A 17,206-nucleotide genomic window follows, 5' to 3' on the forward strand; every position below is an offset into this window, starting at 1 on the left:
AAGAAAAATTCTGCCATTTGCAACAACGTGGATGGACCCAGAGGACATTATGCTAAGTGAAATAAGCCAGACACAGAAAGACAAGTACTGTGTGATCTCACTTGTATGTGGAATCTAAAAGAGTCGAATTCCTAGAAGCAGAGAGTAGAGTGGTGGTGGCCAAGGGCTGGGGAGGTGGCGGGAGGGGAACAGCGGCAATGTTGGTCAAAGGCTACAAAGTTTCAGTTATGCTGGATGAAACGGCCTGGAGGTCTAATGTACCACAATACGACTACAGTGAATAGACTGTATTATATACTTGAAGTTTGTTAAGAGAGTTTTTCTTAAAAAAAAAAGTGACTGGGGTGATGGATGTGTTAATTAGCTTGGTTTTGGTAAGCATTTCACAGTGTGTCAATGTATACTTACCTCAAAACATCATGGCGTGCATCCTAATATCACTTTTATCTGTCAATTATACCTCAATAAAGCTGGAGGAAAATGGGAACTTAATACAATTTACATTGACATTCTGGGGGAGAAAAAGACAAAGTGAAAGCAATAGGCAACTGAGGGAACCCAACAGTCAGGAGAAAGAGCCCGGCATTCACTCAGAACCGCGGGAGGAGACACACCGCGACCTTCACAGCCGCAGGAGAAAGAAAACTAAACAACACGAGAGCACTTTGAGAAAATCAGCCGCAAAAGAAAATGCTCTCTTGAACTAGGAAATGGGATTTTAAAGGAGAGGATGGAGAACTGGAAAACCAAGGGGGCGGTTTTCTATGATGCAAAACCCAAAGCAAAAAACAGAGGACAGAACCCGTGCGGAGCGGAGATAAAGAAGAGCCCTTGAGGAGAGAGACCCAGGAGGCATCACTTGTGAATCACAAACCCAGAAGGAAAAAAGCAACAAATGGAGGGGCGGCAATCACTCGAAGACGAGAGAGCAACATTTCCGTGGTTTGAAGAAAGATGGGGTTTGAAAGGGTTCGCTGAATTCCAGGCAGGAATGATGGAAAAAAGCAGACATGCAGGCATAGCCTGGGAAGATTCCCGAATTCCACGATTAAAGGGAAAAGTCTTATAAGCTTCCCAAATGAACAAGCTGCACGGAAAGAAAAGAGAGTAAGACTGGAAACGCACATCTCATTTGCTAGAAAAGAGCAAAGTATCCCATGCCACCTGCCCAGGAGAGAGAAAATACAAGGATCCACTGAATTTCCCCGTACAGGGAAGTGCCCTAGAAAGGAACTGAATCAGGCAATAAATGGATCAGATTGGGGACAAGGGAGATGAAGAAAAGAGGACGCCATCTCTGGTGAGCAAGGACCTATTGCTAGCCTACAGCTAAAAGTGCTAAATGATCTTGGCACAAGGCAGGCGCTGAGGAGGGGAAAGGGAGCCAGCAAAAGCATTTTAAATATCTCCACTGGGTGGGGGAGAAGGAAGAAGGGGAGGGAGCCGGTGGGCGGGAGGAATTGATCGATACCTTGTTGACAAGTAATAGAAGGTTTTTTCCCTATGAAAACCAGAAAGGGGCGGGACAACATTAGTGGAAGACAACATACAGTAGAGCTTCCAAAAGGAGAAGGGAAAAAGAGGAATGACCAGCATCTATTGTCAATTGTTCCATCCTTTCCCTCTCTCTTTTTTTAACTTGAAAAATCTTTTATTATGGAAACTTCTAAATACACACAGACAGGAGAGGGAATAGCTCAAGGAATCTCAGTGACACAGGGCAGGGTTCATTACTCTTTTTTTTTTTTTCAAGCTGGGGGAAACATTTATTGTCACAAAATGCTGCAACATTTCACTTTTTTTTGTTTTTGTTTGCCCAACAATTTATTTAGAATTTGCACCCTTTTGTAGAAATCAGCCCTCCTCTTCACGGATCAAAAGAGCTCTTTGCCTAGCCGGTGTGGCTCAGTGGTTGAGCATCGTCCCGATGCACCAAGAAGTCACGGGTTCGACTCCCGGTCAGGGTACATGCCCAGGTTATGGGCTCAATCCACAGTTGGGGGCATGCAGGAGGCAGCTGATCTATGTTTCTCTTTCATCAGTGTTTCTCTCTCTCTCTCTCCCTCTCCCTTCCTCTCTCTCTATAAAATCAATAAAAACTTTTTTTTTAAGCTCTTCTCCTTTGGTTCCTATTCCGACCTCCAACAACTCCAAAACTATGCCTTCCTAAAATGACTTCCACGGATGCCCTTTTCCTGGTGAATGGTTTAGCTTCTCCACGGTTGACACTTTATGGCAAACAATGGGAAAAGCCACAAAATGCTAACTCTTTCTGATCACCAAGACTCTGAAAATCCTACAGCTCGCACAGACCTCCGTGTTTCCTGATGGGCTGTGTCGACCCGCCCACCTTCACTCAGTGACACCTGGCTCCGAATGGTATCCGTCACTCAGTTTTGGTGCCAGATGTTAATGATTCTGGAAAACTCTGTACCGTCGCTTAATCCCCTGGGGAGCCCCGAGATTCTTGGTTGTAAAAAAATGGCAATAGAGCATGCTTAAATAATCACAATTACTGAGCAACCACAGCCAACTTTGGTCAAGACAGAGAAAACTCTCACAGGACACGTTTGCAAGCAGAGTGAGAAATGAGCCAGGCAGGTGGGCAGGCTGGTGACACCAGGCAGCTAGAAGGGGCACACGGAAACGACAGCATTAGCCAAACTGATCCCAGGCGTATTTTCCTTTCCTTTCTCATTGGGAAGGTGTGATTTATTTTATTGCCACAAAACAAATAGTGGAGCTGCGTTTAAGCACTTAGATGCCGGGTTTCAGGTATCTGCCGATCCTGAATGTGTTTCTCTGGGAACCTGGGTTGGGGAACACCCAACTCTGACTCCACCAGGTCCTCCCAGCCCTCCCCAGATCCACACTCACAGCCCCGTATAGGCCCTACAAGCCATGGTTTGGCCCCACCCTCAAGCTGCTGAGTCCTGTGGTCAGTGGGAGGACACTGGGGCCTACAGCCACCATCCACCCAGCTACCACACACCCCGCGGTCTGGTCTCCCCGAGGCCCTTTCCCTACAGCCTTTCCTCAGCCCTGCACTTGGCCCCACATCCCTGGAGAAAACCTCGCCTGCCATTGAGCACCAGAAGCCCTGGCCATGAGTCAGAACACCTTTCTTCTTCCTGCCACCCCCTCCACCGTCCACGGCTCTTACAGGCGCTCTGCCTCCCAGGCCCTCCTGGCTCTCCCCCTCCTCCCTTCCAGTCCCTTTGGGGGCCTTTCCCTCTCTCTAGGTCTCCAACCTCTCGCTCTCTGCTCCTTCCCCTCTGCTTAGAGACATGCTCAGCTCTTCCCTCTCAGAACCCCAGCCTTCTGCCCTTGTCTTCCATTCATCTGCCTTTGCCTTCCCCACTCCCCTCTGCACCATCGCTGTCTCCGCTCCTCACCCCTTCACCATCCTTCACCCTGTTTGAGCCCAGCTTGGCCCAGGCACAGGCCTGCGCTGCCTTCTCTCGGGGTGGTCACCTTGAACGCCCCCAGCTTTCCTTCCCCACCACCCAGGGGCCCCTTTGAAGATCGCTTCATTCCCTTCAAGGCCTTAACGTTTGCCGGTGAGTTAACTTCTCTCCAATTTCAGATCAACCAGATGGGGCAGGACTTAAACCTTCAACTTCCTGTTGTTAATCCAACTTCTTCTTTGGCCTTTATTTCCCCTGTATTAGGAGCCATCAGCCCATCCTGAGAGGCAGAATGGAGACACCTCCCTCCCCTCCCTCCTCCTGGGAGCGCCACCTGGCCGCCCTGGATGTCTGACCTCCAAGCACTCGAGGTGGGGAAACCTTCTTCTGTCGCTGACCATTTGGGCTCCAGAGATCATGGCAATTGAGGTTCTCCTGATTATGGGACAAGGAAGAGAATGAGGTTTGGGGTGAGAGGAGGAAGGTTCCTGGGCAGGGAGGCTGAGAGGCTGGGGAGACGGGGAAGGATGGGGACACCCCAGGGTCCCGAAGCTGAAAGGTAGGTGGAGGTGGAGCCTGCCTGGGAGGGGCCATCCAATAGAAAAAGGGCAGCACCACCTCAGGGGCAGCAAGGGCCCAGCACCTCCCCCCCCGCCCCCCGCTGCCCGGGCCCTCATGCCCTCTGCACAGGCGCCTCTGCCAGTCGTCTCAGGAGTGGGGTCACTAGGGCCACAAGTTGGCCCCTTCCCTGGGGCTTCGATAGCAGCTCTGGACACCAGTGGGACGGTGAGTGTGATCTCACACCAGGGGGCCCAGCCGAGCACACGCCAGCCGCCCGAGCTGGGAAGGGCAGTGGGCAAATGGGACACCTAAGCTGCCTTCATATCCCGGCCACCCATCTCCTCCAGGGCCTCTGCGGGCACCTCCATGGCTTCCCTCCAGCGTGTGCCCCCCTCTTCCCTTGTCCCGGCAAAAAGGGACCCCACAGCTGGACACCCAGAGGCACCTTGGAGCCCCTCGAAGATCACCAAGGCCTTCCTGGTCTCCTAATCTTCCCGGGTGCCTCCCACCCCTGCCATCCGCCCCTACGTGGCAGCAGCCCGGCCTGCCGCCTGGGCACCGGCACAGCCTCCTAAGCCCTTTCCCTGTCCCTCTCCCTCCCGCTCCCAGGCACTCCACGGAGGGGGCTGAGGGGCCAGGGAGCCCTTCCCCAGCGGGGAGGGGGGTGAGGGCAGGAGGAGCTGAGGTTGCAGAGGCAGACCGTCAGTGGAGGGCAGGGATGGGACACACTGGGTGAGGAAGGGTGCCCTAATCCCCACCAGCCCCGGGCAGGGGGGCGGGAGGGAGGGATGAAGGCCCACCGTGGGAGCCTCCTGTCTGCCCTTTCCCAAAGGAGCTGGGGCTGCCCGCTGCCGCCAGGAGAGCCGGGAATGTGGGAGTCACTGGCTGCAGAGCCTCAACCTGGGGAAGGCCCCCTTGCTCACAGGGTGGGTGGGCTGCTCTGGGGTGGGGGAGGGTCAGAGTGGTTTGGCCCTGGCAGGGAGCTCTTTAAATTGATGCTAAATATACCATCTATCCCTAAGCATGAGATGGGGGGAGACAGGCCTGTGACCCTGCAGGGGGTGGGCCCCATGACTCTGACCTTGGCCCTGACCCATCTCTCCAGCCAGCTCCTGGAGGCCTGACAGCCCTCCCTCCAAATGCCTGCCCTCATTCCCAGCATCTCTTGCCTAGGTCCCGGTACCAGCCTCCCCCTGCACCCTCCCCGTGACCACAGAGTGACCGTCTAAAACCCACAGTTCATCCGCACAGCAAGCACAGGCAGTAAGTGGCCCCTGCATCAAGCAAGGACTGTGGGTCAGGAGGGAGGTCCACGCAGGACGACGATGGCGTTGGCAGGCAGAAGAGGCAGGTGAGGGGGCTTACAGCGCAGAAGACCAAGTGTGTCTGCGCCCGCCTCCCGAGGCCGAGGCCTGCACACGGCCCTCCCCGGTCCGGCCACACCCTCTCCTAAGCCACTTCAGGGAGTCTCCTGCCCCGTCCCCTCCCCAGGCTCCTTTCCTGACCCCTCCTGAGATTTCTCCCAACCATCAGCCACCTCTGCCTGCCCCTAGTCTGTGCTGCTAGCACCGAGCGGGGCACCCAGCCAATGTCCTGGGAATGAAGGAATTAAGGCAGAGCGGGTCTGAGATAAGGGCAGTGTCTGGGTGGAGGTCAGGTCCTGCCTATCCAAGCATGAGTTTCCATAGCAATGACTTCCCCCCACCCCTATCCCAGTGGAGGGCAGCCCCCTGCCCGGCCTGGCTTGGCCTCGCTGCCCCCGCCCCTCGCATGCCTGGCTCCTCCGTCACCGGTGGTAATCCCGTGTGGTTTTTACTCCGCTGCCCGTGAATAGAAGAGTTAGAGGAGGGCGGGCGGGAGCCCTTCCCAGGGCCTTACGCCCCGCCCCTGCAGCGGGGAGCAGCTCCCAGTCCCCTGGAATCCAGCCAGCTATGCCACCCACTCTTGTCAGCACCCGCCTTCACAGAGGCCTCCCACTCAAGGCTCAGCCTCCTCAGCCTGGCTGTGGCTGCCCACGGCCGGCACTGGGAATGCAGGCCTGCCCTGCTCAGCTCATTAGACCCTCCTCTCTCCCACACTTGCCCACACATGGGCGCCCCTGTTCTGATGTTTTGTCTCCCCTCCGCCTGGCGCCTTCCAGAATCCTTCCCACACTCACAGTCCCCAAATCAGCCACCAAGGCCTGTCAGCCCTCTGCCCTACAAGCCTCTGGGATGGACCCCTGAGCCACCCCCTGCCCCATCAGCAGCCGCTGCCTCCTGGCAGCCTCCCTCCCCTCCCCCATCCCCCAGCCGGCTCTGTGCAGTGACAGCCTGGGGACATTTTTTCACAACAACTCTGAATGCTGTCCCCTTGCTGTACAGTCAGGCTCTTCACTGGGGTACCCAAGTCCCTCTTGTCTGGTCCCTGCCAGCCTCTCTTAGGGCCCGCTCCTAAGAGCACAGGCTCCCCCTGCCCCCCAAGTTCTGCAGGTTCTCCACGCACACTGAGCAGTGTCCTGCCTCCTGGCCTTGCACACACTGTACCTGCTCACAGGTGACCTCCAGGAGACATCTCCCACCCAACCCAGGCACTTCCTCTGTGACCCCTCACTCCCCCTGGTCCTCTGTGACACTCACCTCCATAGTGAGTGTCACATGCATTGTCCAGCTCTGCTTGCAGGTCAAGAAGGTGGTTGCAGGTGGAGCCTAGATGTGGCCTGATCTGAGGGGCCTGGAACATAAACCCTTGAAGCGAAGAGGCCAGTATTTTATTTATTTATTTTTAATATATTTTATTGATTTTTTACAGAGAGGAAGGGAGAGGAATAGAAAGCTAGAAACATCGATGAGAGAGAAACATTGACCAGCTGCCTCCTGCACGCCCCCTACTGGGGATGTGCCCACAACCAATGTACATGCCCTTGACCGGAATCGAACCTGGGACCTTTCAGTCCGCAGACCGATGCTCTATCCACAGAGCCAAACCGGTTTCGGCGAGGCCAGTCTTTTATACCATGTCTCGGCCAGTCATTGGCTGAGGGTGGGAGGGTTTGTAACTTCCCAGGGGAGGTGGCTCTCATATCTGAGGGCAGGTCACAGGAAGGGTAGCTGTGAGCATCAGCAGTCACCACTCCTGCAGAGGGGGATGGCGGGTGCACTGTCGGGTACAATGGGGCCTGTCAGGGCCCCAACGGGCATCCACCACACCCCTGGCAAGTGGGACCTCTGGCAGATTTCTGAATAAACGAGGAGCTTGTGGGTACTTGGTCTATCAGCACTGACCTTCCCAAGCCCAAGACGCGCGGCTGCCCCTGGAGAGGGTCCTGCCCAGCAGCCACCACTTCAGCGAGTGGAAAGAAGCCCAGACGTCCACCTCTCAGAGAAGCACTCTGAGCCCTGCCTCCTCGTGAGTCTCTTAGTGCCCGACCCTGCAGATGGCAGCTTAGCCAATGTTCTCATTTAGTCCTCATAGTAACTATTTTACAGATGGGATGACAGAGGCTCAGAGCAGTGACGTGACTCCATAAAGCTCATGCAACTTGCAAGTGGAGGAGCTGGGATTCAAACCCAGGTCCAGTTGGCTCCTTGTCCGATTCCCTCCCCCAGTGCATGAACAGCCTCAGAGCTAAGCCCCTTCTGCCCACCATAAGAGACTGATGAGTCCAAGGTCATCTCTGTTCCCCACAATCAGGCATCCTCAGGGTCCCCAAGGGCCACATCTGGCATTTGGGAAAGTTGGGAGGCCCATACATATATTTTGCATATCGTTTGCATAATGATGGCATCTGGTTTGCATGTGGGTCCACCAGCACTGCACAATTTTTAAGTTCCTTCTAAGCAACTCGAACTCCTGGCTTTACAGAGTCCAGTGTCCATGATTTCTGGACCCTCTCCCAGGCCCTCACCTTGGGGCTGCACATCTACACACCCCCAGGGTCCTGGAGAAGCCAGCGTGGATTTAACTGTAACGTTCTTTGAAGCTGTGGAGCTGTAATCAAAATGCCGACTGGGCTTTGAGCGCTGATGTTTATGCTGAGGAAAGAGGGAGCTGGGCAGAGCTTGCTGCACAGAACTTCCACAGGTGGCCCCACGTGCAGGGAGGTGACTGCGCAGGCTCAGAAGAAAGGAGCTGGTGTGGGTGGTGGAGCCGGAGCCTGTATCCTAGGATGGGTGCCACCACCCGTCGACTCCGGGGTAGGTGAATTTCTCCCATTGGGGGCTCATCTGTGGAGGGAAAGGCTTGTGCCAGAAAGCTAGCAGGGTCAGGGCTTTCTACTTCGGTCTCTTTTAGGGGAACTGCTTTCCATAAAACTCTGTGACGCGCTCACTGACCTTATGTGGTGGGTGGGCCTCCATAAAATGCAGAGAACAACCTGTGAGGTGGGAGGAGCCTGGAGAGGGAGAGGAGCCTGGCATTTTGGGAAGTCCTCGGAGGCCTGGAAGGGCTATCCCAGGTGAGTGGGTCACCACCATGCAAACCTGCCTCTCTGTCCCAGGAGCCAGCGCTTTCCTTCTGCCCCGAGAGCCCATGGAGGAAGGATGCTTCAGGGTCTGGCAGAGGCTCCTACGCATGCCCCACACTGTGCCACTTACTGACGGACCCCAAACGCAAGACTTTATGCTCCCCGCCCAGGGTTACCTTGTCCTGATGGCATCCTGTCCCTCCTGAAGAGAGAGGCGGCACATCTGTCCCTGAGGGGCTAGTGGAGACTGGGAAAGTATGCTTCTGCGTGTGTGTGTATAGGGAATTGGTGTGGGGTGGACCACATGTGTCTGGATATGGCCGTGCATGTCCCCATGAACAGATAGTGTGACCCTGTGCATGGCCCCTCAGCTGCCTCCATTCAGGTGTGGAAACTCCAGTCTGAGTTGGGGGGAAGGACAACTCCGCCTCCCTCCCCTGCCTCTGGCCTGCCTAGGTTTCCTGTCTGGCACATGCAAAGTGGCCTCATCATCTGCGGGGGAGACCCCAGCCTCTGCCTGGATCCAGCCAAGACCCTGAGCATCTCCCCCACCCACGTCCTCCATCCCCACCGGGAAGGGGCCCAGGGCTGGCTCCTGAGACTGTTCTAATTAAAGAGGCTGTTCTAATTAAACATGGTTTGATGTCAGCCACCTGGGAAAGGGAAGCGGGGTCCGGCTGTCCTTTCCACCCCTTGTTGTGTGGATTTTTCCAAGTTCAGACAGGATCTAGCCTCCTCCCTGTGAGCCGTGGGCCCCACATCTGGGCTGGGGAAAGGAGTGAGAGGAAGGGGCGGGACCCCTTGGAAAAGGATCACAGTTTCTGGGACAGGGAGGGGGTTTCTTCCAGAGCCGCAGGGCAGTGTGCTGCCAGGCAGTCTGAGCCCAGCCGAGAGTGAGGAGCAGGGCCCGTGCATCTCCCTCAGATGTCTCTCGCTTCCCAAGAAGCGGAAGTTCAGCGGTTACAGATCAAGAGCGTGCTATGGACACTGTATCCTGCCCTCAGCAAAACGGCTCATGACATCTCTGTTAAAGGCCGGAGATTAAAATAACACATTCGGTGCATTTGTGGTGGGGGATGAAAGACTGTCTTAGACGGGCATCATTTGGTTGCCGGGATCAGAAGCCCATTCAAGCTAGCTCAAGTGAAGTGGGTTACTGGAAGCAGACAGGGGAAGGCAGTCACCAGATGGCCACTGCCTCTCGACTCTGCCCCACTCCCCTGGCGAATTCTCTTCCTCGGCTTCCCCATAATTCCCGCAGAGCAATGGCCACAGAGTGACACGCCTTGTCCTCTCACCACCCCGCAGGGATCCTGTGGGTTGAATCATGTCTGTGCCCCCAAAATGTATGTCCACCTAGAGTCTAGGTCCTAGACCCTTCCAATGTGGCCTTCTGTGGAATTAGCATCTTTGCAGTGTAATTACTTCAAACTAGGTCCTACTGGATTTGCCTGGGCCCTGACTTCTATGACTGGGGTCCTTCTAAGAAGAGAGGACACAGTCCTAGCTGGTTTGGCTCAATGGATAGAGCGTCGGCCTGCGGACTGAAGGGTCCCAGGTTCGATTCCAGCTACGGGCACATGCCTGGGTTTCGGGCTCAATCCCCAGTAGGGGGCGTGCAGGAGGCAGCCAATCAATGATTCTCTCTCATCATTGATGTTTCTATCTCTCTCTCCCTCTCTAAAATCAGTAAAATATATTTTTAAGAAAAGAAGAAGAGAGAGGACACAGGCACACACAGAGAAAAGGCCATGGGAAGAAGGCCACGTGGAGACCCGGGGAGAAGGCCCTGTGAAGACAGACGCAGACGCTGGAGTGATGTGCTACAAGCCAAAGACTGCCAAGCATTGCCAGGGGGCCCAGATGCTGGAAGAGGAGAGGCAGGGTCCTTCCCTTGAGCCTCTGGGATCAGTATGGCCCTGCCGACACCTTGCTTTCAGATTTCTAGTCTCCAGGATTAGGGGAGAATCGATTTCTGTTGTGTTAAGCCACAAAGTTTGTGGTAATTTGTTATGGCAGCCCTAGAAAAATTAATACAGGCCCCACCGTGAAGCTGGGTCCCCTTGGCCTCTGTGTTTCAATTCCCAAGCCCGGGAGACGGTCCCACATGCCCCGAAGGCTGGGAGAGGGCATAAGCATGGATGTGTTTCAGAGCTGCGCCATTCTGGGCCCCTTGATATCATTGCTTTACCTGGAGGGTGTGGGTTGCATCCCAAAGTCAGGCTGGAGCGAGGCCTCTCCAGGTGTGCTTCAGAGTCCCTTGCCTTCTGCATACCTACCAGCCACTTGTTAAAGACACAGAAGGCTGTGGTCACCTGTGTGGATGAGACAACGTCAGGAAGAAGTGCCACTCTGTTGGATGAGAGAATCAGGATTCAGCACGCTCTTTGCGGGTTAAAATGTCAACAAGATGATGTTGAATAAGGATGACTACAAAGGCTAACGCTTGGGTTCCAAGAGTCAATTTCACAAGGGAAATATGGAGGAAGCCTGGCTCAACAGCAACTCTTTGGGAGAAACACCTGAAGGTTTTCTTTGACCAGACGCTAACAATGAGCCAGCGCTGTGGTACAGCTAGCCACGAGCTTTAGATGCACCGAAAGCAGCGGAGCATCCTGGGCTAAGGGAGACAGAGATAACACGGACCCCACCAGGAAACCAGAGGGACAGCCACCAGATTAGGTTGCAGGGGCTTAGCGAGGAGTCAACAGCAGAGTGATCCGATGTCCTGGGCACCTCCGGACAACGACGGGTGCCTGGAGGCAGAGCTAGCCCACGGGGAAGGTCTGGGGCCTGTTCCAAGGCGGTGGCTGAGGAGGTGTTGCTGGCGGGCGCAAATCACGGTCATCTCAGCTCCGGAGCCCTGGACGAAGGCGGTCCCAGGTGCACAATGGGTTTTAAGGACCAATGTGTCGGGCGGATGGTGGGCGGCTCCCGAGAGCCCCCGCACCCAGGCCAGCCCAGGGGTTTGGCTCCGCTTCTCTCCGGTGCATGTGGATGGGTGAGCTTGGGGGGCCTCCCAGGGCGTGACGGCCTGCGCCCCCTCCACCCTAGGGCTGCTTCCTTCTTAACCTCTTCCTTGCGGGCGGCCCCTCGCGCGTCAGCTAGGAGCGGGGCGGGGGGCTGGCGGCCGAGAGGGGGCTGGCGGAGCAGAGCGACGCGGCCCCAAGTTTATGCTAATCCGCGCAGAGCCCGCCTCCCGCCTCCCCTCCGCGGCCCTAGCCGCGCGCAGCGCCGGCCACTCCACGGACGCAGCCGCTTCGGAGCGCCAGGCGGCGGAGCCAGCGAGCTCCCGGGGCCGCGAGCGGCGGCGGGACCCAGGCGGCGGCGCGGCGCGGCGGGCGGACACGGGCGGGGGCCCCGCGCGGGACCAGTGGGGGTCGCGGGGGTGGCGATGGGCCGCCGTCGCCTGCCGGTCTGGTTGTGCGCCGTCGCGGCGCTGCTCTCGGGGGCGCAGGCCAAGGGCACCCCGCTCCTCGCGCGGCCCGCGCCGCCCGGTGCGTCCCGCTACAGCCTATACACGACGGGATGGCGCCCGCGGCTGCGCCCGGGGCCGCACAAGTAAGCGCGGGCCACGCGGCGGGCGGGAAACCGGAGGGATGGGAGGGATGGCCCCGCGGCGCCGCTCCCACCTGCCCCACCGCGCGCGGAGGCGGGAGGGCGCGGGCACCCGAGGCCGCGGCGCGGAGGGGGCGGCTCCCGGGGCTAAGCTTGTGCCGGGCGAGTGCCCCACGCCTCGGGAGGCTGCGGGACTGGCAAAGAAAAGTAAGCCGAGGGGGCCTGGCGCGGCGGCGGGGATCCTGGCAGTGCCCGCGGAAACCTTTCCAGCGAAGTAACATTTTCCAGCTGCGCTGTGTGCACACCCGGGCGCAGCGGACCAGGTGGAGGGAAGGGAGGGAGGGCGGTCCGCACGCGGGGCTCTCCCACACGCGGCGCGCGGGCCTCCACCACTCCCCTGCCCCACCCGGTCGGAGATGGAGCCCTGCGCCCGGCGGCCCGCCCTGTCCCTCGGTCAGCCTGGCCCCAGCAGCCCCTCGGCAGCCCCAACGTGGGTGGGCCACAGAGCTAGTTGGGACTCCTGGGTCCTGGGTTCCTGTTGTGGCTCCAGAGCTCCACAGCAGTCCACAGGTGGCTGGTTTATGCCTGGCAGCCGCCATCCCATCCCTGTGGCCTGTAAGTGGGGTTGTTGCCCCTCCCCTGCCTCAGCCTCTGGTCTTGAGTAGGCAGTGGCATGCCAACTGGTCTCCAGGTGAGTTAGGGGCTCTGCTGCATTTGAACTCTAGCTGCCCTTCAGAGGTATGGGAGAAGAGTGCCGGGCCAACAGCTGACACTTAGTGGGCCTGGGCACATCAGAGCAGGCTTCCTGGAGGAGGCGGTAGAAGTGATCTGAGGATGAGGAACCAGAACAGAGGCAGGGGCCAGAAAGGTACAAGGTGGGTGCATTGCTCCAGGAGTCGGTCAGGGGAAGAAGAGAGAAGGGTGATTTCAAAGACCTCATGAACTATATTGAGACCTCAGAAACCTCCAGTGCTAAGGTGAGGAGTTGAGAGCCAGTAAAGGAGTTGGGAATGTGGCAAAGCCCTAGATGGGGAATCCAGGGTGGGCCTCTTCTCCAGGCAGGGAGGGCAGAGGTCAGACCAGGGGAGGGCAGCTGCACCAGACGCCTGGTTCAGTACAGAGCTGAACCCAGTGACCAACCCATTGGGGAGGCTGGAACCAGCGAGCCCAGCAGTGGGCGGGACCCCAGGCCGAGGGCCCTGGCTCCCAGGAATAAGGAGAAGTAGTAGAGAAAAGATGGGGGTCACATCTCCTGCTGAGGCCTACAGATGGAGGAGGGGGTGTAGGAGCTTCAGTGGGCCCGGCCCAGGCCAGATATTCCAAGGATGCCATTCTCCCCTGCAGGGCCCTCTGCGCCTACGTGGTGCACAGGAATGTGACCTGTGTCCTACAGGAGGGAGCAGAGAGCTACATAAAGGCTGAGTACCGGCAGTGTGGATGGGGGCCCAAGTGCCCCGGGACAGTCACGTGAGTGCACACCCATCCCACCCACTCAGGATCCCTGGGCCCATGCCCCGGGCCTGCCTTACGCTGAGAGCAGCAGCCAGCTCTGCAAGGGCTGCAACTCTCTTAGAGCCCACACCAGCCTGGTGGAGGGGGCCAGGGAGGGATCAGGGGCAGGCTGGTCTGGTCAGAGCCCACACGGGTACCAGGGGAGGGTTTTTAGGGGAGAGGCAGCACCAGGCAAGGAAGAAGCAGGGGCAAGGGGTGGGGGTGGGGGGCACAGGGGAGAGCAGAGGGTCACACTGGCAGTGGTTAATGCCACAGGGGCCCCGGGCAGACTCAAGGAGGGCTGTGGTGATGTGGAAAAGGCAGGCCAGGGGTGAGGGTGTGGGGCCCTGTCCCCTTCAGCACAGGAAAGGAAGGTGACAGGGTGTTGTGGAGGCAGGAAGACATCTAGACTATATCCAGTGTCTGAGAGTGGCCCTGAATACCAGCCAGGGGGCTCAGACTGGACAGATGGGGCCAAGTGAGGCTGTGTGGTATTGCACATAGGTGGGATGCTCAGGTCTGCACTTGGAGAGGTTCAAATGCAGGTCTGAATACAAGCCTGTGTACTCAGGATCCTTGGGCACCTGCCCCAGGTATGCCTTCAGTGGGTGAACAGGTGAGGGAGTGGCCCCTGCTCTGCCTTCCGCCTGGGCCCTTCACCTCTGTGCTCAAAATCAGAGGTACCTTGTCACCAGCCTCCATGACCAGAGCTGAGTTTCCAGAGTAGGGTAGGAAGGAGTGGAGAGAATGGGGGAGCTGATGGGAGCCCAGAGTGGCCCCCGGGCAGTGAGAGGAGCTGCTTGCCCCAGCTCCAGGGCAGGACACCTTTGTCAGAATTCTTCAAGGTCCCACCAAAGCCACAGTGAAATTTCTGATGGCAGTCTGAGCTCAAGGGTGTCCAGGTGACCTTGGGAGCCTTGGGGCTAAATTCTTGTTCCCCTTTTCCCCAGGCAAACAGGATGGGGTGGGGCTTCTCCCTGCGCTCCCCTAACCCATCTCAGCCTTGGCAACACCTGCTTCCATCCCTCGGCCCTGTCGCCTTCAGCACAGGAAAGGAAACCCTGGGGGTGTTGTGGAGGCAGGACATCTAGACTATATCCAAGTGTCAGAGTGGCCCTGAAGACCAGCCAGGGGGCAAGGTCACCTGCCAGGAGGCAGGTGCCTCAGCCCACAGACACAGAGCCCTGCCCTCTCCCCATCCCTGGCCCAGGTACCGCACGGTGCTCAGACCCAAATACAAGGTCGGCTACAAGAAGGTGACAGAACTCTCCTGGCGTTGCTGCCCTGGGCTCACTGGAGAAGGCTGCCCCGAGCACCTCACAGACCACGGGGTGGCCGCTCCACCCCAGTTGGAGCCTGAGCCCCAGATTCCCTCTGGGCAGCTGAGCCCAGGCCCCAGGCCCCCTCCTTCTAGCAGAGCCACCCCCAGCCCCTACGGTGAGTCTGCCCATGGAGACCCTACCAAGGTGGTTGGGTTTCTTGGGGGAGGTGGGAAGGGGACTGACCCAAGCTAGCTGAGCTTGGGCAGGGTTAGGGAGGGTGCATCTCGTGCTGGGCAAAAGGGTGAGCCCCCAGGCCCTCTCCCCAAAGTGACAGAGCTATGCCCAGCAAGGTTGGCTTAGAACAGAAAGTCTCTCAGGTGGCTTGGTACCAGGACAAGCTGAGAGAGCCAGGCCAGTGATCCTGCCCCGGGGTTCTCTCCTTCTCTTTCCCAGGAAGGAAAGGCCTAGGGTTGTTTGGTGAGCGGCTAGAACGCCTGGAGGGTGATGTCCAGCGCCTGGCACAAGCATATGGTACCCTCAGCGGCCTGGTGGCCAGCCACGAGGACCCCAACAGGATGACTGGTGGCCCCAGAGCTCCTGATCCCCGTGTGGGCTTTGGAGGCATCCCCGAGGGGTTTGTGAACCCTGGAGACAGAGCTGGAGGGCCACTCACACCTCCTCTGGATGAGATCTTGAGCAAGGTGACAGAGGTGAGCAACACACTGCGGACCAAGGTGCAGCTGCTGGATGAGGTGCATGGGCTGGCCCTCGGCCACGAGGCCCACCTGCAGCAGCTTCGGGAGGCCCCCCCATCTCCGCTCACCTCCCTGGCCCTGTTGGACGAATATGTGGACCGACGGCTGCATCAACTCTGGGGGAGCCTGCTGGATGGCTTCGAGCAGAAGCTGCAAGGCGTCCAGAGCGCATGCGACCTGCGGGTGCAGGAGGTGCGGCAGCAGTGCGAGGAGGGTCAGGCGGCCAGCCTGAGGCTGCACCAGAGCCTGGATGGCCGGGAGCTGGCCCTGCGCCGAGAGCTCTCACAGCTGGGTACCCGGCTGCAGGGCCTGAGCGTGGCTGGTAGGGGCAGCTGCTGCAGCCAGCTAGCCTTGGTCAGTGCCCGCATGGACAGCCTCGAGAGCAACCTGCAGGCAGTCACCGAGGTCCAAAGGGGCCGTGGCTCCAGCACCAGGGATGAGCTCACGCGGCTCTCTGCTGCCATGCTCGAGGGTGGTGTGGATGGACTTCTTGAGGGCCTGGAGACCCTCAATGGGACAGAGAGTGGAGGGAGGGGCTGCTGTGGGGGGGTGCAGGAGGGGGGAGGCGGGGTGGATGGTTTCAGGACCATGCTGGAAGAGCGTGTGCACAGCCTGGAGGAGCGCCTGCTGACACTGGCTGGAGAGCTAAGCCGTGACAGTACCCCGCCAGGCAGGTCAGCAGGGCCCCTGGTGCAGACAGAGCTCGCTGTGCTGGAACAACGGCTGGTTTCGCTGGAGACCTCATGTACCCCCAGCACCACCTCAGCTGTTCTGAACAACCTCATGGCGGAAGTGAAGGCCTGGCAGACCCAGATTGAGGTCCTTCTCCGCCAGGTGGCCAGCCACACCGCCTTACTCCAGCAGCTCAATGGCACTGTGGCCGAGGTCCAGGGGCAGCTGGCAGAAGCAACGGGCAGCTCACTCCAGGGCGAGATCACCCTGCTCAAGGTCAATCTGAACTCCGTGAGCAAGTCACTCACAGGCCTCAGCGACTCCGTCAGCCAGTACTCCGATGCCTTCTTAGCCACCAACACCTCCCTGGATGAGCGGGAACGCAAGGTGGAGGCCGAGGTCCACGCCATCCAGGAGCAGGTCAGCAGCCAAGGCTCACGGCTTCGAGCTGGCCACAGGCAGGTCCTGAGCCTGCGGGGGGAGCTGGAGCAACTCAAGGCCGGTGTGGCCGATGTGGCTGGCGGGCTGAGCCGCTGCCAGGACACAGCCCAGGAACTCCAGCTGGCAGTGGGCCATTTCGATCAGAGGGTGGCACAAGTGGAGGGTGTGTGTGGGAAGCTGGGCCCAATGGCTGCAGACCTGAACAGCTTGCCCACTGATCCACTCAGGCCCCGGGAGGGCCTATGGGGCCATGTGGATCAGCTGAATCGCACGCTGGCCCAGCACGCACGGGACATCGCCCGCCTCCGGGATGACCTGCTAGATTGCCAAGCCCAGCTGGCTGAGCAGGGGCGGCCGGGGCGGGCCAACTAGGCAGGCTGGACGGGACCCAACCCCCAGACCCTACCAACCCTGGGGACATCGCCCCAGAGCCCAGACCATGCTTTCCAGCCTCCCTTGGCCACTGCAGAGGCCATTGCAGAGGCCACGAAGGAACAGTCTTGGTCCAGCTTCACCTGACGGTCTCAGACATCAATACCCATGCTCACTGCTGCACCAACTGGACAGTTCAGGATAGTGGTCAAGGCGAGCACAACATGCCTGCAGGCAAGGGCA

General features: G+C 58.5%; 1 protein-coding gene across 1 annotated transcript; it reads left to right on the top strand.

Moving 5' to 3' along the window:
* Positions 1 to 11,728: 11,728 nt before the first annotated feature.
* EMILIN3 (elastin microfibril interfacer 3) lies at positions 11,729 to 16,963 on the top strand (the record flags this gene model as incomplete). The annotated part of the gene is made up of 4 exons (XM_079784554.1): positions 11,729 to 11,973; positions 13,315 to 13,437; positions 14,672 to 14,898; positions 15,177 to 16,963. Exons 1-4 carry the CDS (start codon positions 11,807 to 11,809, stop codon positions 16,961 to 16,963), a joined length of 2,304 nt encoding a protein of 767 aa, XP_079640680.1. The 5' UTR covers positions 11,729 to 11,806.
* Positions 16,964 to 17,206: the final 243 nt, after the last annotated feature.

Source organism: Cnephaeus nilssonii (assembly GCF_951640355.1).
Source record: "Cnephaeus nilssonii genome assembly, chromosome: 11".
NCBI lineage: Eukaryota > Metazoa > Chordata > Mammalia > Chiroptera > Vespertilionidae > Cnephaeus > Cnephaeus nilssonii.